Source organism: Mycena indigotica, assembly GCF_014461135.1.
Source record: "Mycena indigotica strain 171206Taipei chromosome Unknown Mind.scaff0004, whole genome shotgun sequence".
NCBI classification, from domain to species: domain Eukaryota; kingdom Fungi; phylum Basidiomycota; class Agaricomycetes; order Agaricales; family Mycenaceae; genus Mycena; species Mycena indigotica.
Window position 1 is genome coordinate 1984528 of NW_023503003.1, and position 23445 is coordinate 2007972.

At 51.0% G+C, this 23445-nt stretch overlaps 9 protein-coding genes across 9 annotated transcripts; 4 read left to right on the forward strand and 5 right to left on the reverse strand.

The window, feature by feature from the left end:
• Nucleotides 1-229: 229 nt before the first annotated feature.
• MIND_00440000 (uncharacterized protein) lies at nt 230-1542 on the reverse strand (the record flags this gene model as incomplete). The annotated part of the gene is made up of 4 exons (XM_037361214.1): nt 230-472; nt 525-916; nt 963-1451; nt 1506-1542. 4 exons carry the CDS (start codon nt 1540-1542, stop codon nt 230-232), a joined length of 1161 nt encoding a protein of 386 aa, XP_037221506.1.
• A 551-nt stretch (nt 1543-2093) lies between these two features.
• MIND_00440100 (uncharacterized protein) lies at nt 2094-2967 on the reverse strand (the record flags this gene model as incomplete). Its single annotated transcript, XM_037361215.1, has 5 exons — nt 2094-2114; nt 2164-2322; nt 2372-2483; nt 2540-2616; nt 2662-2967. 5 exons carry the CDS (start codon nt 2965-2967, stop codon nt 2094-2096), a joined length of 675 nt encoding a protein of 224 aa, XP_037221507.1.
• Nucleotides 2968-4081: 1114 nt separating this feature from the next.
• MIND_00440200 (uncharacterized protein) lies at nt 4082-4622 on the reverse strand (the record flags this gene model as incomplete). The annotated part of the gene is made up of 4 exons (XM_037361216.1): nt 4082-4222; nt 4279-4372; nt 4420-4539; nt 4603-4622. The coding sequence occupies 4 exons, from the start codon at nt 4620-4622 to the stop codon at nt 4082-4084; spliced, it is 375 nt and encodes a 124-aa protein (XP_037221508.1).
• Nucleotides 4621-5534, forward strand: MIND_00440300 (Peroxisome assembly protein PER8; the record flags this gene model as incomplete). Its single annotated transcript, XM_037361217.1, has 6 exons — nt 4621-4711; nt 4759-4836; nt 4881-4961; nt 5010-5305; nt 5354-5422; nt 5475-5534. The coding sequence occupies 6 exons, from the start codon at nt 4621-4623 to the stop codon at nt 5532-5534; spliced, it is 675 nt and encodes a 224-aa protein (XP_037221509.1).
• A 348-nt stretch (nt 5535-5882) lies between these two features.
• On the reverse strand, nt 5883-6422 carry MIND_00440400 (Small nuclear ribonucleoprotein E; the record flags this gene model as incomplete). The annotated part of the gene is made up of 5 exons (XM_037361218.1): nt 6336-6422; nt 6262-6288; nt 6152-6214; nt 5983-6064; nt 5883-5935 (listed from the first exon to the last, which is right to left on the reverse strand). The coding sequence occupies exons 1-5, from the start codon at nt 6372-6374 to the stop codon at nt 5883-5885; spliced, it is 264 nt and encodes an 87-aa protein (XP_037221510.1). The 5' UTR covers nt 6375-6422.
• Nucleotides 6423-6467: 45 nt separating this feature from the next.
• On the forward strand, nt 6468-17760 carry MIND_00440500 (Cytoplasmic dynein 1 heavy chain 1; the record flags this gene model as incomplete). The annotated part of the gene is made up of 20 exons (XM_037361219.1): nt 6468-6482; nt 6533-6779; nt 6827-7391; nt 7443-7527; nt 7576-7670; nt 7721-7800; nt 7848-7907; nt 7958-9070; nt 9118-9405; nt 9451-9526; nt 9575-9928; nt 9979-10434; nt 10483-12364; nt 12411-13117; nt 13164-15565; nt 15616-16671; nt 16719-16882; nt 16931-17123; nt 17177-17458; nt 17510-17760. Exons 1-20 carry the CDS (start codon nt 6477-6479, stop codon nt 17758-17760), a joined length of 10362 nt encoding a protein of 3453 aa, XP_037221511.1. The 5' UTR covers nt 6468-6476.
• Nucleotides 17761-17923: 163 nt separating this feature from the next.
• Nucleotides 17924-19035, reverse strand: MIND_00440600 (GHMP-kinases-N domain-containing protein; the record flags this gene model as incomplete). The annotated part of the gene is made up of 2 exons (XM_037361220.1): nt 17924-18145; nt 18193-19035. The coding sequence occupies 2 exons, from the start codon at nt 19033-19035 to the stop codon at nt 17924-17926; spliced, it is 1065 nt and encodes a 354-aa protein (XP_037221512.1).
• Nucleotides 19036-19384: 349 nt separating this feature from the next.
• On the forward strand, nt 19385-21213 carry MIND_00440700 (MFS domain-containing protein; the record flags this gene model as incomplete). Its single annotated transcript, XM_037361221.1, has 9 exons — nt 19385-19457; nt 19506-19621; nt 19671-19927; nt 19977-20351; nt 20402-20517; nt 20568-20711; nt 20761-20829; nt 20886-21016; nt 21070-21213. 9 exons carry the CDS (start codon nt 19385-19387, stop codon nt 21211-21213), a joined length of 1425 nt encoding a protein of 474 aa, XP_037221513.1.
• Nucleotides 21214-21434: 221 nt separating this feature from the next.
• MIND_00440800 (uncharacterized protein) lies at nt 21435-23178 on the forward strand (the record flags this gene model as incomplete). The annotated part of the gene is made up of 3 exons (XM_037361222.1): nt 21435-21543; nt 21601-22674; nt 22730-23178. The coding sequence occupies 3 exons, from the start codon at nt 21435-21437 to the stop codon at nt 23176-23178; spliced, it is 1632 nt and encodes a 543-aa protein (XP_037221514.1).
• Between the last annotated feature and the right edge of the window lie 267 nt (nt 23179-23445).

A 23445-nucleotide genomic window follows, 5' to 3' on the forward strand; every position in this document is an offset into this window, starting at 1 on the left:
AATTGTTTTGCAGATCTTGTCCAATAGACACGATGTCGAGCCATTTGAGTCCTAAAATTTAAGCAGGCAAATGTGCTGGGAACCGAAAAGCCGGCATGGGTTTATTATTACTAGAATCTCATCGCTTGGTACTTGCTTTCTCTGTGTGATTTCAAAAAGTCTAAACTAATGCTACAATGGGGATGACCCTCAGGCGGCCGGGTATGTATCGTGTCATAAACTCCATGTCTTACTTGGCCGTGAAGTAGACACAGTCGTCAAACGAACCGTGTTGCGCAATGGGGCCAACAACGGGAGAGTGGTTGGCGGAGGTGTTGATGGAGCACATGCGGTACGCGCCGACCGGGACACCCTTGGCGACAAAGGCGATGGCGATGCCGTTCTGCGCTGGGTCGTCAACACCCTTGAAGAAGAAGAACTTCTTGGGGTCGGTGGGGGTGATCTGATCAATGCTCTGCAGAGTCTCAATAACCTGGATAAAAGGGTAATAAGGGTAAGATATCTGTCTATGGAAGGTAACGGACGATGTGGGTGTGACCAATGATTTCGCCTTGTGCGTTGAGTGTCTGGGGAGCAGAGAAGTAGGTCTTCTGCGCGTTGGTGAAGACACCAGTCTGGAAGTTGAGCACGTTGAGCGAGGCGTTAAAAGGGACGTTGGCGTTGATCGAGTCCGTGTTCTTGGGGAAGTTGAACTTGGCGGAGGGCATCTTCTCGATGGAGGGGAGCAGACCCATTGGCGTTGGGTTGCACGAGCCACCCTGGACTTGCTTTCCGTCGGTAAGTGGGGTGCCGGGGAGAGTAAGCTTGCAGAAATTAATCCAGTTGTTGGTCGTGGTCTTGGAGGCCGTTTGTCCTGCGGTGGGTGGGTTTTGACCGTCGTCAGCGAAACCCTTTGCAATGACAGCGGGGTCAAGAGCTATTTGATGGTGAGTATTGATGCGATCATATTGAGAGACACGAACTCAAAGATGTTTGTGCATCAGCTCCAGCGCCGCCAGCCGCAGCACCGGCCCCTGCATTGTTAGCCGCTGGGGGGGCTTCAGCCGCTGGGGCTTCAGCGGCTGGTGGGGCAGCGGCTGGTGGTGCAGCGGCTGGTGGTGCAGCTGCAGCGGGTGCAGCGGGGGTGAATGGAAGGTTGTTGAGTTGGGCGACAAGAGCAGCGACTTGTTGGATCGCGGGGGATGTGATGTCACCATTCACGGCTCCAGCAACACAGTCAGAAAGACCAAGGGCCTTGGCCACATTACAGTTAGGCGCAGCAGTGCCAAAGCCACATCCACCAGACCCGTTAGTCTGGGCAACAGCCGGGCCAGCGCATTTGCCAGTCGTGAACCCACAGCAGCCTTGCTGGCAGTCCGAGTCGGTCGTGCATGGGCCAGTCACGAATTGGTCACCACGACGGGCAGCGGCGTAGCGAGAAGGGAGTCTATGAGCGGAAACCGAGACCGCGACTGTAAATCGGAGGTAAACAACTTCTTAAAAATAGATTTACTCTCAGTACGCACGGAGGGAGAGGGAAGCGAGAGTAGCAGAGAACTTCATGACGTCGACAAAAGGATGAAAAAGCTAGACAACGCAGTTGTCAGAGAAAGCAAAGAAAAAAAAGCGGGAGGGAGAAAGAGAAGGTGAGAATCAATCTGAGGGTCCTCACGCCCGACTCCACCTTTATAAAGGCTAGCACTCGGGCCAGCGATCATGCGTAATCGTCGTGATGCCGATGGCATTGAAACGCGTCCGTGGCAACCTATTGAATGACCAGGTCCCGCATTAAACAACCTGCGCTGCCTGTGCAGGTCTTGTGTTTTGCTGCTGGATAGTCGTCTCGAAAGTGATTCTTCGGGTTAATATCCACGTCCAAGAGCGCTCAAGAAAGTTCATGGAAATCTTTTTTTGCCCACGGTTGCCATAGCGGGAAGCGTGGCGGTGCAAACGTCCGTTCCCGTTGCCCGTCTAGCGCGAGTTAAGGGAACGGTATGGTTTGGTTGCTGCATGAATAGCTTTTAGGGCTTTGAAAGATATCTAATGTACATCGTGTGTGGTACCTTGGTTTTTGATGTAACGAGTGTGAGGACATGACTATTCGTGGAGGCGCTTTAATTATCGAGCGAGAGGGTCTTGAAACGCGTCAGTAGACGAGAAAAAGGTGAGTAACGCGTTGCGCACAATCCAATCGACATCCTGGTTCCAGGTATCTTCAAACGTCTTCTTATCGCCTGTGAAAACGAACGCTCCTTGTGTGTAGCCGATGTTAGCAACAACAGCTGTCCCGTCATCATTCACCCATTGCGGGGTTACGAGGCCACTGGTCGTATTGAAGAGCCACTAATGCGACATCAGCTATCAGTTTGATGCTTATGATTCTCTCCCTCACGATGGCGCTGGAGCATTTGCGGAGGATGTTTCGCGCATCGGTGAAGGTGTTGCCACAGTAAGATGGCTTAGCACCAGTGGCAGTCTCACGAGTACCACCGACGAGGAGGTAGCTGTGATAAAAACATTCTTCAGTTGAGTAACGACCGGAAGGTAAATGTTGACGCACTCTCCATCGCTACCGATTGAGCTGCCCTCCTGCCCACCGATCCCACCAAGGAACGGGTAGTTATTTTTGGGAGCATTCTATACATGTTTGGGTTTATTTTTTTGCCTGATTAGATGACTTACCTTGACTAATAAGCTCTGCGCGGTCCCATTCTCGGCTAGCGACAGATCGATGCTCACAAGCATTCGTGCAGCAACGTCGTCCTTGTTGTTTGACGGGGAAACTCCGATGTACTCGCCGTATGAGTTGAGCGCGCGCGACACGTAACCAATAACCTTGCTCTTGCCAGACGAGGTTGTTGCGGTGCATTTGAGGTAACCGAGGGTGTTTATCTCAGCGTGAACATCTCCATCGCCTGCAACATCAACTGGGAAAGCGGTTGACAGAAGGGCGGGGAGCAAAAGAGCGGCAAGGGATTGGACGAGCATTTGCCAGCAGACGAAGGGAGCAAACGAAGCGGCGCTGGAAGGTCGTCTGCTCTCTGAAAGAATGTTTTATTGCTCAACGCTTCACGTAAGTCGACGCATGAAGAACGGGATGCTCGTGTTATGACTGAATTGCGCGTTGCGCTGTTGCGGCGATTACCACGCGCTGCAACGACCAAGGCCATATGAGCGGGATCCTCGCACTCTGGCGGGTGCAGTGGATGCGTCATCGAACCAAGACGTCGACAACAAAAGCAGGGCCGTCGTAGTCTCGTACCCCGACGTTCTTTCGAGAATCGCTCGCTGCGCGAGCGGAGTCCTGCCGACCGGTCCACGTGACTGATTTTAGTTTTTGATGCAGGGATTCTCTCTAGAACGTCTGGGGCAGTTTGCATCAGAAATAGCAGATCCTTGGCGAAGCGATTTCTCACGCCCCCATGCAACTTTTGGGCCCAAAAAAGCGCAGAGCCAGGAGTTTCGAAGACGAGCTTTGCGCTCCAATTTTTTCTGGATCGAACGGAGGCGTCGTTGAATGGCAAGAGGACTCAAAAAAGGCCTAATTTTGGTGAAAGGACAGATTTTGGCTGGCTGACAGTTGCCATCAGCTTGAGGATCTGTCAATCTCTCTACGAACTGCCCCAGACGTTCCGGTCGCCATTCCTGCACATCAACCTCCAAAACTCACGTGCAGAATCGGCGAAAACCGGAACGTCGGGTTTCGAGACTAGGGCCGTCGTAGTTCATTGTCGTCAAGAAGAGAAACGATCACGTTTATTGATCAGCGCACCTTGCACTCCAGATTTCTAGCGACCTGCAATTTCCGTCGTTTGGACTTCCTGCTCAGTACTCTGTTTGCAGATGTACATAGTAGGAATTGGCCGGATATGAGGCTCTTCAATTCCAGTCACCAACTTCAATCAAGTTTAGCCTTCCAAATTTGGTGCCAGAACTTCGACTCGGACTAGTTTTCAGCATTCAATGGATGCATCCCAGAAGAGCGCAGAGAATAAGAAATGATCTATAGATATGGGCTTAGTTTGTAGGGTTGAAAAAGATGAGATTATTCGGAGAGATGAGTGCTGAAGAAGTATACAAATGGGTAGCCTTCGTGCCGAGACTACGATTGTTTTCGGCGCTCTGCCTCCCATCTGGCACGCATTAGCTGCAGACCTTCTGCTCTTGAACCAATTGCAGGGACGGGAACCAGCATTCGCCGCTGGCTGTCCTCCAAACCTTCGAAACCTTCGCTTCGAATAACCTGGGAAGAAAATAAGGTCATTGAAACGTATGAGAGTCGCTGTTCGCAGAACTAACGGAGCCAATTGCAAGGAAGAAGGAGAAACTTGCGGCGCTCGTGAGCATCGTCCGGGAAAGCGTTGAAAGTACGCCTCTAGGACCGGCGCCGTGTCTTCATTGGGGCATTGAGATTCGGTCGCATAGACAGAGGTGACGCACTGAAGAATGCTCCAGGATCCAAAAAGAAAGCCAATCGTGAGGCCGACTCCGCCACCCATGAGGGCACCCATTCTTTGCTCGTCAGAATTTTTTTGAAATATAGATAAATGCAGAGTCGTACTTCACTGTGAAGCCGTCAGTCATATAAGAGTGACTACGAAAGAATGCGGCGCACTTTTAGACCAGATAGTTGGTTCCGACATGGTGGTTGTTCAAAAAACGGGAAGACACCGTGATCGCGAGCAAATGTCTGTTCTTCCTTCCTTTCCACTCGCTCAACAAGCACAAATCAGTCTGTACTCTGTCTTGGCTCGCTTGAAGTCGATTAACACGGCGTAGTTCGCGCAAATCAACGCGACTTGTACCATGTTTCCTCACTGAAGGATCAATTTGAAGGCGTTTTGCGGGCATGGCTTGGTAAGTGTTGTTGTAGATATAGCGGAGCGCCCATAGACGTCTAGGAACTCGATGGCTCAGTCGTTGGGAGAAGGAGGTCAACTTGTTAGTGAAATTGGTCTACTACGGCTTGACCACTGTCCGAGGTATCAACTGCACTTGCGTCGATGATACTTCGTCTAACTATTGGAAAGCCACCCAGACTCTTGGAGAGGAATATACAGACATCTGGCAGTACTCCACTCTTCATGGGACCTTTCCACCCCCACCCGTGCTTCGGGCTGCTTTAGTGCTGTTGCCGACAATACCCGGTTACCTCTTGACCCGACTCGATGATTTCTTGCCTCAGAATGCGATCTCCCAGTCCTGGAGGAAGTGGCTCAAGAGACTTCCAAGCGTATTAGAAATCCTCACCGAGCTCAATCTAGCCGCATTCTATATCCAAGGTGTCTACTATGATCTTGTAAAACGAGCATTGGGCATTCGAAAGGCAAGAGAACTAATTGCGACATACTTCCTTAGCTCAGACCCAGTCTAGATTTCATCCACACCGCACAACCCTAACGTCCGGCCACCATCTTATTCACTTCTAGGCATTCTACTGGGGGTCCGTTTGCTACATCGGTTGATATCCTTTCTACGAGCGAGCTACTTCGAAGAACCGGAAAGCTCGAAAGGAAAACATCGCGCAACTCATATCGAAGACGAAGCTTTCCTAGACGAACGCCCTGTGTCAGAGTTTCTCGGGCCTGTGGACCCCGAAGGGCAACCAGCAAAACCAGCGGAGGAGGATGAGAGAACTATGCTCGACGTTTCTGCCATTCCACAGCAACACAGAGCCGGCAGGAATTGCACCCTATGCCTCGAGGAAAGGACGGATAGTTGTTGCACGGAGTGTGGTCATTTGTTTTGTTGGAGTTGCATTGTTGGCTGGGGACGAGAGAAAGCAGAGTGTCCGCTTTGCCGACAAGCACTCAATTTAACGCGTTTGTTGCCTATACACAATCTGTGATTTTTTGGGGGGGGGCTATGTACATACAAAAGTCAATTATAAGCTGACGCGCTCTTCATGCAACTTGCTGGATGAGGGTGATGTTGTCGCCTTTTAATAGAATACGACCTGGAACGAGAGTTCATTAAAATGGCCAACTGATGTACTAAACTCACCCAGCTCTCGGCGTGGTTTCGCGTCCTTGACAAATACCTCGGCCGCTTCGTCGATGACCACGTTCATGAATTCATCAAATCCCTACCGAAATGCGCGTCAGACATGGTCAAGACTAGGATTTGCTCCAAGTTTCAATGTGGGCACGAGAGAATTAGCTAAGAGACGCACAATGATTCGACCCTCGATGCGCATATCGACGTTATCATATAGCCAGATGGAGATTTTGGTGCGCTGGCGAAGGTTTAGTGGACAGATTGGATAAGAGCAAAACGGGAGACCTGTTGTAGATTTTTGAAGATCACGTTCTGCCAACAATGAGCGCTATGAAACGAGCAGAATCATGGACACTTGCGATGGGCTGGACCATCACTCGCTGCTGGCGGCCGGACATGTTGGGCAGAAGTGAGTGAGGGTGAGTTGAGTTGAGAGCGAAGGCCTGTCAAAGCACGTGCCAACCAACTCTTTACGCCTCGACGCGTAGACACAAACGACCATGGAGGCTAGTCCCTCCAGCACCCACATTTTTTTCGGTCTACTAACTCTTATTAGGCCTTTGCGCCTGGCAACTCCTCGACGGCAGCTGCCGTCACATTCATTACCTTCGTCCAGGACCTGAAGAAGAAGACCAAAACATGGGCACCCATTATAGACCTCTGTGAAAGTGGGGAGAAGACGCTACACCGGTTCAGATATCAGTTCCCGGACGACTGGCTGTACAGCGACCAGCTGCGTGGGGAGTGGAGCGCCTACAATGAGATATTGAAGAGAAAGAACGACTCCATTCAGGAGCAACTCGGTGCGTCCCCAATTGTCCCTCCAACTTGCCTACTCACGCTTTAATAGCCGGCCTGCAACTAAAGATTGTCGCCGAGGATAAAATCGTGGAGAACAAGATCAACGACATTATTTCAGAGTGGGAGCAAACTCGTCCTGTCCAGGGCAACATGCGCGCAGACATCGCCATGAACACAATCAATGTCTTCGAGGGAAAGCTTAATCGAGTACAGGACGACTACGACCTCCTTTGTCGGGCGAAAGAAGCCCTTGACCTTGAACTTGTCCGCCACACGCGTCTCGAGCCTGTCTTTGAAGAGTTACGTGACCTCAAAAGTGTTTGGACCGCCCTTTCCGGCGTGTGGAGCCAGATTTCTGAGCTTCGGGAGATGCTTTGGTCTACGGTCCAGCCAAGGAAATTGCGCCAACAAATCGACGGGCTGATTCAGTCAACGGGCAAGATGCCGACGCGAATGCGTCAATATGCAGCATTCGAATATGTCCAGGACGTGTTGAAGGGTCTCCTCAAGTCTAACTCTGTCGTTTCAGAGCTGCAATCTGAGGCTATGAAGGACAGACACTGGAAGCAGCTTTTCAAAGCACTCCGGATGCCTGCTGCTATTCCAATGCCAATGTTCGCTCATCGTTATCCTCGTCCGTAGCTTCCCTTACCGAGATTATGTAGCATGACCCTTGGCCACGTCTACGATATGGACCTCAAGAAGAACGAAAGCGTCATCAAGGAAGTTATCATTCAAGCGCAGGGAGAGGTAGATTTCTCCGAACTTTCGCTTCATATATGCTCAAGTCTTTTCCAGATGGCTCTCGAGGAATACATCAAGCAAGTCAAGGAGACCTGGACCAGCTATACGCTAGACTTGGTCAACTACCAAACGAAGTGTCGCCTGATCAGGTATGTACCATCTTCCGGTCAATATGTACATGTTCTAAAACGCTCCTTAGAGGTTGGGACGATCTCTTCACCAAGTGTAGCGAGAACCTCAACTCGCTTACCGCCATGAAACTTTCTCCTTATTATAAAGGTCATTTTATTTCACCGTTCCAGTCCAATCAAATAACGGTAATGCAGTTTTTGAGGAGGAGGCTGCGTCTTGGGAAGAGAAGCTCAACCGAATCCATGTCTTATTCGGTACTTTGTTCATCGCATGATGCTATGTTCGCAACTGATTCGTTTTTTAGATGTGTGGATTGACGTTCAGCGCCAATGGGTATATCTCGAGGGTATTTTCTCTGGAAGTGCCGATATCAAACATCTGCTTCCCGTTGAGAGCGGTCGCTTCCAAAACATCAACGCAGAGTTCCTCACAGTCATGAAGAAAGTCTACAAGTCCCCCTTCGTGCTGGATGTCTTGAACATTCAGGGAGTTCAGAAGAGTTTGGAGCGGCTCGCAGACCTGTTGAACAAGATCCAAAAGGCACTGGGAGAATACCTCGAACGAGAGCGGTCTTCGTTCCCCCGGTTTTACTTCGTTGGTGACGAGGATTTGCTGGAGATTATCGGTAACAGCAAGGATATCCTTCGCATCATGAAGCATCTGAAAAAGATGTTTGCCGGAATCTCAACAGTTATGTTGGACGAAGACCTGACCCAAATCCAAGGCATGGCTTCGAGAGAGGGCGAAGAGGTTCCGTTTACGACACCCATTCTGCTGAAAGATTTCCCCAAGATCAACGACTGGCTTGCGAAAATCGAGTCCATGATGCGCCTTTCCTTGGCGGACCTGCTCACAGACGCTGTTGGCGAGTTACAATCGTTTTACGGCACCGGCTCGTCTCTTCCAATGGATCAATTTATGGCTTGGATGGAGAAATACCCGGCGCAGTTGGTGACTCTCGCCATTCAAGTTGCCTGGACGGCTGCTGTCGAGTCATCGCTCGAATCGAGGACTGCACCAGATGCTGCGCTGCAAACTGTTACGCAGGCTCTTGATCTGCTCGCCGACATAGTCTTGCAAGAGCTTATACCTGTCACTCGTCGCAAGTGCGAGCACCTTATCACAGAATTGGTCCATCAGCGAGATGTCACTCGAACACTGATTGCTGATAAAGTGCTTGACCCAGCTGGTTTTACATGGTTGTACCAAATGCGATTTTACCTGGATCGCTCCGTGGAGAATCCTCTCGAACGTTTGGCTATCAAGGTGGCCGACGCTTCCTTCCCTTATGGTTGGGAATACCTTGGTGTCCCAGATCGGCTCGTCCAGACACCACTCACGGACCGTGTCTACCTAACACTCACACAAGCACTTGACAATCAACTTGGTGGCGCTCCATTTGGTCCTGCTGGCACAGGTGAGCCCATTTTTTACATTCTTCACTTTCATTCTGACATTTTTTAGGTAAAACCGAGTCCGTCAAAGCTCTTGGTGTCCAACTTGGGCGCTTTGTGCTCGTATTCTGTTGCGATGAAACATTTGACTTCCAGGCAATGGGTCGTATTTTCATCGGTCTCTGTCAAGTCGGTGCCTGGGGATGTTTCGACGAGTTCAATCGACTCGAAGAACGTATTCTCAGCGCAGTTTCACAGCAAGTCCAGAGCATTCAGCAAGGTCTTGCCTCGCTCGTCAAGAACCCCGACACGGAGATCGAGTTGGTCGGCAAGAAGTTGAAGATTAACAAGAATATGGGTTTGTTTTCACTCTTGTGTCGTAAATGGTAACCCATTTGTGTAGGCATCTTTATTACCACCAATCCCAACTATGCAGGTCGTTCTCAACTGCCTCCCAATTTGACCAAACTCTTCCGGCCGTGAGTATCCCCTATTCGCGTCGAAATTTGTCTCATATGGAACCGCAGAATGGCTATGACACGCCCCGATCGCGAGCTTATTGCTCAAGTTATGTTGTTCTCGCAAGGTTTCCGTACTGCGGAGTCCCTCGCATCGAAGATTGTTCCCTTCTTCAACCTTTGCGACGAGCAGTTATCACCACAGCCTCATTACGACTTCGGTTTGCGAGCCCTGAAGGCTGTATTGGCCAGCGCTGGTATTCTCAAACGTGAACGTTTGCTCAACGCACGAGCCGATGCGGAGAATGATGGCACCGTTGTTGAGCTATCGGATGGGATTTCGGAGCAAATCATCCTCATCCAAAGTGTCACCGAAACGATTGTCCCCAAGTTGGTCGCAGACGATGTTCCCCTTCTTACCAAGTGAGTCTTGTTTGCCTTGTCTTGTTATCACGAATCTAATCAAATTTTAGCCTTCTGGCTGACGTTTTCCCTGGCGTCGATTACCTACCAGTTGATCTCGATAAGCTACGCGAACAAATCCTCTTAGTGTGTGCAGAGCGCCGTCTCACACCTGGCGACAAATGGATTGCGAAGATTCTGCAACTATATCAGATCCAGAAAATTCAGCATGGTCTGATGATGGTGGGGCCATCGGGAACTGGCAAAACGAACGCATGGCAGGTCTTACTGGCTGCTCTCGAACGACTCGATGGAGTTGAAGGTGTACCCTATGTCATCGATCCCAAGGCGATGGACAAGGAAGCGCTCTATGGTACTTTGGATGCAACGACACGTGAATGGAATGATGGTCTGTTTACGCATATCCTGCGTAAAATCGTGGACGACGTACGTGGCGAAAGTGGCAAACGCCATTGGATCATCTTCGATGGAGATGTTGACCCAGAATGGGTAGAGAATCTGAACAGGTTGGTTTTCAAGTTGATTTTCTTTCTCGTCTGACGTCTTCTGGTCAGTGTCCTCGACGACAACAAGCTTCTAACGCTTCCCAATGGTGAACGTCTGAATCTGCCTCCTAACGTGCGCATTATGTTCGAAGTTGAGCATCTCAAGTATGCGACCTTGGCCACCGTCAGTCGTTGCGGTATGATTTGGTTCAGCGAAGACGTCATCGATCCTCAAATGGTCTATCGACACTATCTCGAGACACTCGCCGCTGTTCCCCTCGACGCTGACGACGAAGACGCGGGTGATATAATTGGGCGCAGAGTCGATCCATCAGCAAGCGAAGCCGACAACCTGGCGACACAAAAGGAAGTCGCGTCCATCTTAGAGCGATACTTCGAGGATGGAGAACTGGTCAGCAACGCTTTGACATTTGCAGACTCCATCGAACATATCATGGACTTCACTGTGACTCGTGCTCTCAGCACCCTCTTCTCGCTTCTCAACAAGACAGTCCGCAATATCATCGAGTACAACATCCAGCACCCTGACTTCCCACTGTCACATGACCGCGTCGAGCAATACGTGACCAAGCGACTCTTAGTCAGCATCATTTGGGCATTCTCTGGCGATGCTAAACTCGACTTACGCGCTGAAATGGGTGAATTCCTGCGTAAGCAAACCAGCATCGACCTTCCGCCTCTTCAACAAGGTAGCTCGCTCATTGACTTCGATGTCCAAATCTCCAATGGCGAGTGGATTGCCTGGCAATCCAAGGTTCCTGTTATCGACATTGAACCCCATGCGGTCACCGCGTCTGACGTGGTCATTCCAACAATGGACACTGTGCGTCACGAGGAGGTTTTATACTCGTGGCTGTCGGAGCACAAGCCATTGATGCTTTGTGGTCCTCCTGGTTCTGGAAAGACCATGACCTTGTTCAGCGCTCTTCGCAAGTTACCCGATATGGAGGTTGCTGGCCTCAACTTTTCCAGTGCGACAACCCCTGAACTCATACTCAAGACATTCGAGCAATATTGCGAATACCGCAAGACTCCCAACGGTGTGATTCTCGCCCCGGTTCAGATTGGCCGCTGGCTTGTAGTGTTCTGTGATGAGATCAACTTGCCTGCGCCAGACAAATATGGGACCCAGCGCGTTATTTCTTTCATCCGTCAATTGGTTGAAAGTGGTGGCTATTGGCGAACTTCTGATATGGCTTGGATCAAATTGGAGCGTATTCAGTTTGTTGGGGCATGTAACCCACCCACTGATCCTGGTCGAGTTCCGCTCACCCATCGTTTCCTCCGTCATGCGCCACTAGTCATGGTCGACTATCCCGGAGAAGTTTCCCTCAAGCAAATCTACGGGACCTACAACCGCGCGGTTCTCAAAGTTGTTCCCAATCTACGAGCTTACGCGGAGCCTCTCACCGATGCCATGGTCGCGTTCTATCTCGCGTCGCAGAAACGCTTCACCACAGACGTGCAAGCTCATTACGTCTACAGTCCACGTGAACTGACTCGTTGGGTTCGTGGTATTTACGAGGCAATCCGGCCTCTGGAAATCCTGGCAGTCGAAGGGCTTGTTCGTGTCTGGGCTCATGAAGCACTTCGATTGTTCCAAGATCGACTTGTAACGGAAGAAGAGAAATTGTGGACCGATGAGAACATCGATTCGAATGCGATGGAAAACTTCCCAACGATCAATCGCGAAGAGGCTCTGGGGCGGCCCATTCTGTTCTCCAATTGGACGTCCAAGAACTATATCCCTGTGGATCGCGAAACGCTCCGCGAATACACAAAGGCCCGCCTGCGTGTTTTCTACGAAGAAGAACTCGACGTCCCGCTCGTGCTGTTCAACGATGTGTTGGACCACGTTCTTCGTATTGACCGTGTCTTCCGACAAGTTCAAGGCCATCTTTTGTTGATTGGTGTCAGTGGAAGCGGAAAGGTTTGTCGGTTTGTTTGTGCGATATTCGTGCTTACTTTCTACCTAGACTACATTGTCCCGCTTCGTTGCCTGGATGAATGGTCTCAGCATTTTCCAGATCAAGGTCTCCAACAAATATACCGGCGAAGACTTCGACGAGGATTTGCGGACAGTCCTTCGTCGGTCTGGATGCAAAGGTGAAAAGATTTGTTTCATCATGGACGAATCCAATGTTCTCGACTCTGGTTTCCTCGAGCGCATGAACACACTTCTTGCCAATGCCGAAGTTCCTGGTCTTTTCGAAGGTGATGAGCATGCTGCTCTCATGACAGCGTGCAAAGAGGGTTCTCAACGGGATGGCTTAATGTTGGACTCGCATGAAGAGCTTTATCGCTGGTTCACACAGCAAGTCGCCAAGAATCTCCATGTTGTCTTCACCATGAATCCACCTGAGAACGGACTGGCCTCAAGAGCAGCCACTTCACCCGCTCTGTTCAATCGTTGCGTCCTCGATTGGTTCGGTGACTGGTCCGACCAAGCCTTCTATCAAGTTGGAATTGAATTCACGAACACATTGGATTTGGATCTACCGTCCTACAATCCACCAGTCAACTTCCCAATCGCTTATCGTGGATTAGCAATGCCACCTCTGCACCGTACGGCAGTTGTGAACGCACTCGTTCATGTTCACTCTTCCTTGCACCAAATCAATCAGCGGCTCAGTCGCAGGCAAGGTCGCCATAACTATGTAACCCCTCGACATTATCTTGACTTGTGAGTTTTATCTAATCAATGATGACACAATCTCACGTGTCTTTAGCATCAATCACTATGTGCGCCTCTACAACGAGAAGCGGGACGAGCTCGAAGAGCAACAACGCCATCTGCATGTTGGCCTCGATAAATTGCGTGACACGGTTACACAGGTCGAAGAACTTCGCAACAGTCTTGCCATCAAACGGTCACAACTTGAGGCCAAAGATGCAGAGGCGAACGAGAAGCTCAAGCGGATGGTTGCCGACCAACAAGAGGCTGAGCAAAAGAAGGCTGCTTCAATCAAGTTCCAAGCTGAGCTTATCGAGGCGGACAAGGTCATTAAGCAACGGCAAGCAATTGCAGAAGCAGATCTCGCAGAGGCAGAACCTGCCGTTCGTGAAGCAGAGGAGGCTGTTAGCAACATCAGACGTCAACATTTGGGAGAGGTTCGTGGTATGGCCAACCCTCCTGAAGCTGTCAAGCTTGCCATGGAGTCCGTTTGCACAATTCTTGGGCACAAGATCGACAGTTGGCGCGCGGTTCAGACTATTCTGCGCAGCGACAATTTCATCAACAGTATCCTCAAGTTTGATACAACGACACAGATGACAAAGCCCTTGCGCGAGTTAATGAAGCGCGACTTCCTTTCCCGCCCCTCCTACAACTTCGAGACGGTACAACGTGCCAGCAGAGCTTGCGGACCGCTTGTCAAGTGGGTTCTAGCACAAGTTCGATTCTCGGAAATCTTGGACCGCATAGAGCCGCTTCGCAACGAAGTACAATCGTTAGAGGTGGAGGCTGAAGTCACAAAGAAGAAGGCGGACAGCATCATTCAAATGATTGCTGAACTCGAGTCGAAGATTGCGAAATACAAAGAGGAGTATGCTGTTCTTATAAGCGAGACTCAGGCCATCAAGTCCGAAATGGAGCGCGTTCAAAGCAAAGTAGACCGCAGTATGAAGTTGTTGGAAAGCTTGTCATCAGAAAGAGGTCGTTGGGAGTCTGGCAGTCGAACATTCGACACAGAAATGAGTACCATCGTTGGAGATGTACTCCTTTCGGCCGCTTTCCTAGCTTACGGTGGATTTTTCGACCAGCAGTATCGGGAGGGCATGTGGCAGGAGTGGTCTCACCATTTATCCGATGCCAACATCAAATTCAAACCTGAACTCTCGCTTACGGAGTATCTCTCCACGGCTGATGATCGCCTGGGTTGGCAGTCCAAGTCCCTTCCTTCAGACAACCTCACCACGGAGAACGCGATAATGTTGAAACGTTTCAACCGTTATCCATTGATAATCGACCCGACTGGTCAGGCAACAACTTTCCTCCTCAATGAATACAAGGAGCGCAAGATCACAGTCACTAGTTTCTTGGACGAAGCATTCCTCAAAGTCCTGGAGAGTGCTCTCCGATTTGGCAATCCTCTTTTGATCCAAGATGTTGAACACCTTGATCCCATTCTCAATGCGGTGTTGAACAGAGAAATCCGTCGCACTGGTGGTCGTGTTCTTATTCGTTTGGGCAGTCAAGACATTGACTTCTCGCCGTCGTTCACCATGTTCCTTTCCACGCGAGATCCTTCCGTCGAATTCTCTCCTGATATTTGCAGTCGAGTCACTTTTGTTAACTTCACCATGACGCGAAGCAGTCTGCAAAGCCAATCTCTCGACCAAGTACTCAAGGTCGAAAGACCTGACACGGAACGCAAGCGCACGGATTTGATGAAGATCCAAGGCGAATTCCGCCTTCGTCTGCGAACCCTTGAGAAGCTGTTGTTGCAAGCCCTCAACGAATCCTCTGGCAATATCTTGGATGATGACAAGGTTATCGATACACTCGAGACTTTGAAACGTGAAGCAGGAGAGATCACTCGTAAGGTTGAAGAAACGGATGTTGTCATGAAGGAGGTGGAGCAAGTAACAGCAGAGTATCTTCCACTTGCCCAGGCGTGCAGTGCCGTTTTCTTCGTCCTGGAGCAGCTGAATCTGGTAAATCATTTCTATCAATTCTCATTGCGATTCTTCCTCGATATATTCGACTACGTTCTCCATCACAACCCGAATCTCAAGAACGTTACCGACTACGCCAGGCGGCGCGCCATCCTGCTTAACGACCTTTTCCTAGTCGTTTATCGTCGCACGTCACGTGCATTACTATATCGGGACCACGTGATGCTGGCCGTTTTGCTTGCGCAAGTCAAGCTTCGCGGCGTCGAGGAAATCGGAGACGAGCTGGAGTTCCTTCTCGAAAGTGGGGAAGGTGTCACAGCAGCGGCAGCGGCAACTTCTGACAAGAACTCCATTCTTTCCCCTGACCAGGTTAGCCGACTGGAGAATTATGCCAGGCACTCCATCTTCAAACCCGTCAAAGCACATTTCATGGAGCACGAGAGCGACTGGGCTCCCTTCTTGCAGTCTAGCAATCCGGAAACAATGGTACCAACACCATGGGACCCTAGTACTCGTAAGTTTGCCTATCTAACCAGTATCTGTTCTTCCCTGATCTCTCCGCAGCTGCTGTTGAAGCCCTCCGCTCTGCCCTCATCATCAAATGCTTTAGGCCTGATCGTCTGTTGCAAGCCACTGCAAATATCGTTCGCGTGGTCTTCGAGGTGGACATGTCTGCCGAGTCTGTATTTGACCTTGGTGATATGGTCACTAACGAAGTTCCTGCTGCAACCCCCCTTGCTCTTGTGTCAGTAACGGGCTATGACGCAAGCTATCGAGTCGAAAACCTTATAAAGAATACGGGGGCTCGTTCGACATCAGTTGCAATGGGTTCACCTGAAGGTTTTACCCTTGCCGACCAGGCCATTGCCGCTGCATCTCGTCAGGGCTCATGGGTTCTTCTCAAGAATGTACATCTTGCGTCGACCTGGCTTGGCCAATTGGAGAAGAAGCTACAAACCCTCAACCCTCATCGCAACTTCAGGCTATTCTTGACCATGGAAGCCAACCCCTCTATACCAGTCAATATCCTCCGCCAATCTCGCCTCATCATGAATGAGCCGCCTCCGGGAATCAAAGCTAATCTCTTAGACTCGCTGCGAAACATTTCTTCGTCGCGGTTGTCTCAAGGGCCGACAGAAAAGGTCCGCCTGTACTTCCTCTTGTCCTGGTTCCATGCCGTCGTTCAAGAACGTCTCCGCTACGCGCCTCTTGGGTGGAGTAAGATCTACGATTTCAATGATTCTGATATGGCGTCTGCCACCAACACCATCGATGCGTGGTTGAACTCAGTCTCCAAGGGCCGAGCCAATATTGATCCTGCAACAATCCCTTGGGACGCCCTCCGCACCCTTGTCAAACAATCTGTCTATGGAGGCAGGGTCGACAGCGACTTCGATCAAAGGATTTTGGATGCTTTTGTCGATAACCTCTTTACGCCAGCTGCGTATAACGTGGACTTCAACTTGGTACCTAACGTTGGCGGCGCGCAGTTACTTGGGGCTCCAGATGGAACAAAAATTGAACAATTTATGTCTTGGGTACAAGGCTTACCGGACCGAGAGCCTCCTTCATGGCTCAGTCTTCCTCCAACAGCTGAGCGTGTCATTGCTGCAGCTCAAGGTTCGATAATTTGGCTTGAGTTTGCATTGTACTCATCATTTAATCAGGCAATGAACTTCTTGGGAAACTTCGCAAGATGCGGATGCTTGCCGATGACGATGACGATACCACTACTACTTCAACGACTTCCAAATCCCAAGGATCTCAACAGCCTGCTTGGATGCGGGCGCTTTACGATCGCTGCCAGCAATGGATTGCGCTTTTGCCCACGGCAAGTTCTACATGTGCTTCGTATCTCGTTTTACTTAGTTGAACACAGAAATTCAGCACCTTGGCTAAGCAATCTGGAGACAACGAAGACCCGCTTCATCGTTTGTTCTCCCGCGAAGGCAGCATCGGTCGCAAGCTGCTAGGACAAGTCCAGAAAGACCTGAAGGATGTGATCAAGGTTTGCCAAGGAGAGCTCAAGCAGACCAACCACTTGCGGACGTTGATGAGCTCTCTCACCAAAGGTACGTTCAATCTAGCGTTTGAAATATTCCCTCCTCAGACTCGTTTCGTGAAGGCACTATTCCCGATCACTGGCGGCGATACAAAGTCCCCAAGGCCATGGCTGTTTCTGGATGGATCGCGGACTTTGCTCGGAGGCTTGCCCAACTCGATCACATTGCTAGTCTCGACAACCACAACAATGTCGAAGTTTGGCTAGGCGGGCTGTTCTTCCCTGAGGCCTATATCACGGCCACACGACAGGCAGTGGCACACAGGAAGAAGTGGAGTTTAGAAACGCTACATCTGCGACTCGATATAGAACGTGTCAACGACCCTGGGGCATTTATCATTGATGGTGTGTGCTTACCTCGTTCAAGTTTATTGGCTGTTCTGACTAGATGTTTAGGCCTTACACTCGAAGGCGCTTCGTGGGCTGTTGATAAGCTGAATCTGAACGATGGTGAAGCGGTCCGGTTGAACCCGTCCCAAGTTCGCTGGGTACAGATCGACGATGCTTCCACTTCTGGCGCAGTCAACCTTCCGGTCTATCTCAACAACGACCGCAGCGACGTTCTATTCACGGTTGATCTTCCATTCGACAGCAGCGCCGGCCCGCTTGTTGCGATGAGGGCGGTTTGTTTAACCGCCGGTGGTTGAAGCTTCCGGTGAACCCTTGCTGTTAACGACATGACGACTTAGAGCTAGAAGACTCGCTCATTATACTACCATTCTTGCGCATACCCTGGAACAAATCGCTGTCTTTGTTAATTGCTGTGTTACGATACGTTAATGACACTAAATACATTCTTTTCTTCTACTTCTATGTTGACTCAACAGAACAACCTCCGACTACTGTCAGTAATTTCCAGTCAATCTCGACACCCTTTTCTTTGAAGATTGCGCGGGCGTCATCGGCGATGGCGTCGAAGCCATGAGTAGCGAGTGCAAGGATGGTGGGGCCAGCACCAGAAAGGCATATGCCCAAGAGTCCTGGGTGGGTAGTCGGTGTGATTGAGGATGTTACCTCTGGGAGTCCGGGTATCTGGAAACGGTCTGAGGTGAAGAAAGCGTCACAAGAAGGTTACGGACCAGTGCTTTGCGGTATGGCTGGTGGATCCGATCTTTCATCGCTTCGTATATGAGCTCTGGGTCCGGCGGTGACTGTCCCAAAGCGGTGGTAAGGACAGCAAGTCGTTGTAGATTGAAGACAAGGTCTTTGCGAGAGTAGTGGGTTGGCAGGACCTCCCTAGCTGTTGCTGTGCTCAGTTCGAAGCGCGGAATGATGGCAACTGCCTTGATGCTTTCTGACCAGGCAAACCGCACAAAATGTCCGATGCCAAGTGGCGGGACGGGTGGGTTGAGACCCCAGTCTTCGCCCGCATCTGGAGGGTACTCTGGCAGGACTTCACTCAACGGCACGCTGGCCGCCTCTGTTGCGGCGCTGTCGAGTTCACGGAGATACGAGCCAACAAAACCGCCCACAAGTGCGGCGGTGACGTTATCAGGGTGGCGCTCGACCATGAGAGCAAAATCGAGGAGACGCTCATGAGGGAGGTTGAGGCGGCCGAGCTCGTTACCCAGCAGGACGCCGGCGATGACTGCAGCGCCAGAAGAGCCCAGTCCGCGACCAAAGGGGATCTCATTATGAACATCGATTGTCAGGCCAGAGGGAAATGACCGAATATCATGGCAGCGGAGGAGGTAGAGTGCGACACGTGTAGTCAAGTTTTTGTACGCGTCGAGGGGCACTTCAGCAGCTCCTTCACCTGTGTAGCGTAGTTTTGGGGGCACATACGAAGCGCCAGGCGATCTTGATGATTCTGAGACGACCAAAGTCAGATAAAGCGACAGGGAGAGTCCAACAACATCGAAGCCTGGTCCGATGTTGGCTGAGGTTGCAGGAACGCGGAGGGTGAAAGTTCTGGCTGACATTGATGAGTGTGATATGCAGCTTGCGGCGCCGGCTCAAGCCGTTTGGGTTCACATTTTCTGTGCACGAAAGTCATCCAAAAACGGCTCGAACGAATTATATTCAGGGAATGGACTTCCCTAAAGTAGCAGCAGTCATGACAATGTTTGCTGCACATTATCAGCATGCGGACGAGGCCTCAAGTCTGTCGAAGACAGAACTCAGAAATCCAAGTCTGTGTAGACTTGCCCCATAAAGCCGAGATGCCGTGTCAGACCAAATCAGACGATTTTGCCACACCTTGGCACATACGCCACGGCCAGAAAACCCTTTAAATGCTCTGAATCATTCGATGCTCGCCCGACGGCACGCATGGCCCTCTCCCCACCTCTCGGTCTAAAATGGCGCAGCTCATACGCCTTCACCACATTTGTCGTTGGGATTGGTTTGTCGTTGTTCAGTCAAGATCGTCTATTCTTCTAAGCAGTTGTAGGTGTCGCGACGGATTTGGTGGTTTATAGCATCGTCGTGCCGGTTGTCCCGTTCCAACTGGAGAGACTGGGCTACCATTCGGTATCTGCCCTAGCTGGATGGCTTTTGTTTGCATATGTGCGTAAATCAACGAACTTCTTAGACAAGTCAAGCTGAACAGATTTAGTCCGCTGGACTGGTTATCTGTTCGTATTCGACTCCTTCCGGCCATTTTTACGCTGAACAGAATGAAGGCACGATACCAATAGCGATGTTTTCTGAACGCTATCAAACACGCCGCGCTCCACTTATACTTGGGTTGCTTATACTCGTTGGCTCGCAGATAATGTTTATGGAGGCGCCAAACTACGCGGTCATGTGCATTGCGCGAGTGCTACAGGGTTGTGGATCGACTATGGTTTGGGTTGTTGGGCTTGCCTTGTTGTATGACTGTTCCGCTTCTTCCTGATGCACAAACTGAACTCCATGGCAGATGCGACTGCACCCCCGAACAATTCATCGGGAGACAACTCGGGCTAGCCATGGTTGGAATGTCCGTCGGTTTCCTGGCCGGTCCACCGATTGGCGGCGCAGTCTACAGTCGATGGGGCTGGCGGGGCCCTTTTATCTTTGGGATCATTATGGCCATGTTTGACCTCGTTGGGCGACTCTTCATCATCGAGAGAAAAGATGCTTTGAAGTATGGCTTCGATCCAGCCGCCGTTACTCACACGGCGGAGGAAGAAAAGGCGCCAGAAACACTGGAAACACCAACAGTCACGAACAACATCTCCCTTATAAGTGTCATTGTGAGACTGTGCAAGTCATCCAGAGCACTTGTGACTCTGGCGCTCACTGGACTGTTTGGGTGCGTATCTTGATTTCCGTTCCTGCCATGGACTGTTAGAATGTTCGCAGGTTAATTTACAGTGCGCAAGAACCCACGCTCCCCCTACATCTCCAAAGCGTTTGGGGGCTTGATTCAGCTAAAGTGGGTCAGATTTATATCGCCAGTATAGTGCCAACTCTCTTCTGTAAGTAACCCGACTCCTTGATCGTTGCAACAACTCAAGACTTCGATTAGCCGCCCCACTTTCTGGGTTCGCCACAGACAAGCTAGGTGTCGAGTGGTTATCTTGCATCTGTTTCGCCCTATCGGTGCCATGGTGGGCCGTGCTCATTGTGAGACAAAGTCTTGTGCTGTTCATTGTGGCATTGGCGCTCGGATGTGAGGAGTAAAAACCGAGTCGTATTGCTAGCTAATCTCTGATGCATAGCGTTTTTCGTTAGTGGTGTCATATCTCCACTAATGGTAGAACTTGCAACAGTTGCCCGTCAGATTGACGGTGTGGGCTGTCCGAGTCCTTTTTTCTTCCTTTTTCTCCCGTTCTGATGAGTTCAGATGGTCATGTCTATGGCTCATTCAATCTCGTGTACGGCATTGGTTTGTCCCTTTTTCCCCCTCCGTTGTTTACGCTGATCGTTGGCCTCGTGACCCAAGGAACGACACTCGGGCCTGTCATCGGTGGACAGGTAAAAAAACACTTGCCAACAATCTACTGGATCTGATGTTTTTTCCCTTGCAGATGTACGCCCATTTGAAGGATGGGTGGACGGCGATTATGATTTTAACTGCTGTTGTTCTGGCTTTGTGTTGCGGTCTTGGGTTTATGTACATCGGCGACAAGCCCTTGGGCAAACGACTGTTGATGCGCCAGAATCGAGATTAGCGTTTGTACATAATTTTGATGCGCTGGATCGAGATGAAAGTGACGTGTGACCGGCGCTGTCACGGCGCATCTCTCTTCCTTCTGTCCACCCCGACCCACCGTCGCATCCCAGCCTCCCAACTTATCTCCCCTCCTTTAAGGCGATGGCGGACTCTCAGTTGCCACCCAGCCCTCGCCCTTCCGACAACACTAATTCATACCCTTCCCCAATTTCGACTTCCATGTCGCCCAACCTCGAAGAAACGAGCAGACAGATTGTAGAGTCGAGCCAGCAAAGCCTTCGTGCAGCTTCAACTGCGCTTCAAGCAGCGTATCGTAGGATTCGTCAAAGTGCGTTGCAAACTTTTTCTCCTTGTGTTTTCTTTGCATTAATCATTCTGTTACAAGTCCGCCGAAGCCTCGATCTTTCCAACGACTCTATGCCGTCGCCGGACCCCATGGGCCCGAACCACTCAGCTCTATTGCTGACTGCGTCGCCAATTGAAGACGAGGGGAGCGATGCCGAGGATGGCATTGACTTTAGCGATCGACAGGCCCGAGATTATCCCCCGTTCTCATGGTCAGATCATCAACCTGTTCCACCTCCCCCACCACGGTCAAGAGGCCTTCAACTCCCGTCGCCCTCTCCTTCTACGAGTGAGCCGCTCTACATGCCACTCCGCTTCGGTTTGGGGTCCCACGCTCCCCCGCGAAACCAGTCCATAATGGATGATGCGGCCACGTTGCTGGGGAGGAATGTTGCCCAGCGCGAAGCTGCGGGGCCGTCCAGCCGCCCACTGGTGGACCCTGGCTTTGAGCACGAAATGGTGCAATGGCGAAACATTACGCGTCGCACTGACCCTGGTACATCTGCTAGCCGAGTGGACGCGCTCTCACGCTCAGAGCTCATGCGAAATGCACGGAGCCTTGACACGGAGCCCCCACATCCCCGCCAGCAATTGGCGAATATAAGCACCAATGTGCCACACGCCTGGCCACCCAGAAACAGGTGGCGGGTTTATCGCCCAAACGAGACACGACAGGGTTCCAATTCAGTCCAGTCTCCCAGTTCGGCTCAACCCCGACCCCGGCCGCCTCCTACAGACCGGCTGTCGCTGTTGTCCAACTTCTCCACTATGCAGAATCTTGCAACCCCAACTTCGACGCTATCTCGCGACAGACCACTCCTGTTTGAGGAACCTCAAAGTTATATCAACTCTCGCAGGGGGTCACGAGAGATGTTCGAGTCGCCCGCTGAGCGCAACTACTTTATTCACCGTCGGTTGAATGCAGACGGGGATGAGCTGGTGCACAACATCAACCTGGATTGGGACGACGACGATCCATTAAACTGGATTATGCCAATGAACCACATGAACCACCCCCCCAACCCTCGAAGGCGTCGGCAGAGATATCGTATTACCAATACTCGTGACCTGATTCCAACTCCACCGAGTCCTGAGCCGCGGCGGCGGGGATGGGGTGAGTATTCTGTTGTTTAGAAGTATATCACATGAGACTGACACCACCCTTATAGCTCGTTTGGACCAAGATGGGAATGCCATACCGTCCGACGAAGAGGAGGAACTTGAGCGAGAGCGTGCCGAGTATCGTGTGAGGGCCATGCAGCAAACCCGGGAGGCCAATCCTGACGCGTGGTCACTGGCTACGCGCCCCACTGTCTCTCATGACGAAGACGGGCAGTTGAGCAGGGTCCCCCGTGTGCATCTCAATGCGGGGCCTGGCGTAGTCCTGCCCCCCAGGACCGGCTATGGGTCCGTGCTCGACTCCGTCTTGGCAGTGGATAATAGACGGTCACGTGCTTCTCGGGTACGAAATATCCCGACGGATGTGCCCTATGGCTCCGCAGAGCCCTTCGTCGTCAACCCACTGCCGATGCCACTCCCGCTGAACAAGGGCAAGGGTAAGGCTGTCAATGGGCCAGGCATGCGTGTCTCAAGTGGCGCAGCGTTTGCTGGGCGGTAGCCTGGCTTTCCGCACCGCACATCATTAATAAATTATTCCCGTTTCTTGTGTACTTTGCTTTCTCTATCAGGTTGGATGGCATACGCATACTATCGTACTGGAGTCTTGTAACAAAGTTATCAGCTGTACACGCCTTGATTGACTTTCCCTTGAGCGCTGGTGTCTCCATGAAATGTTTTATTTTTGCTACCTGCGCTACTAGCTAAAGAGTCGACTATTTGTGGTGATTCTAGTTCCAGTTCCGTTCCATCCGTCGCAATAATAAGA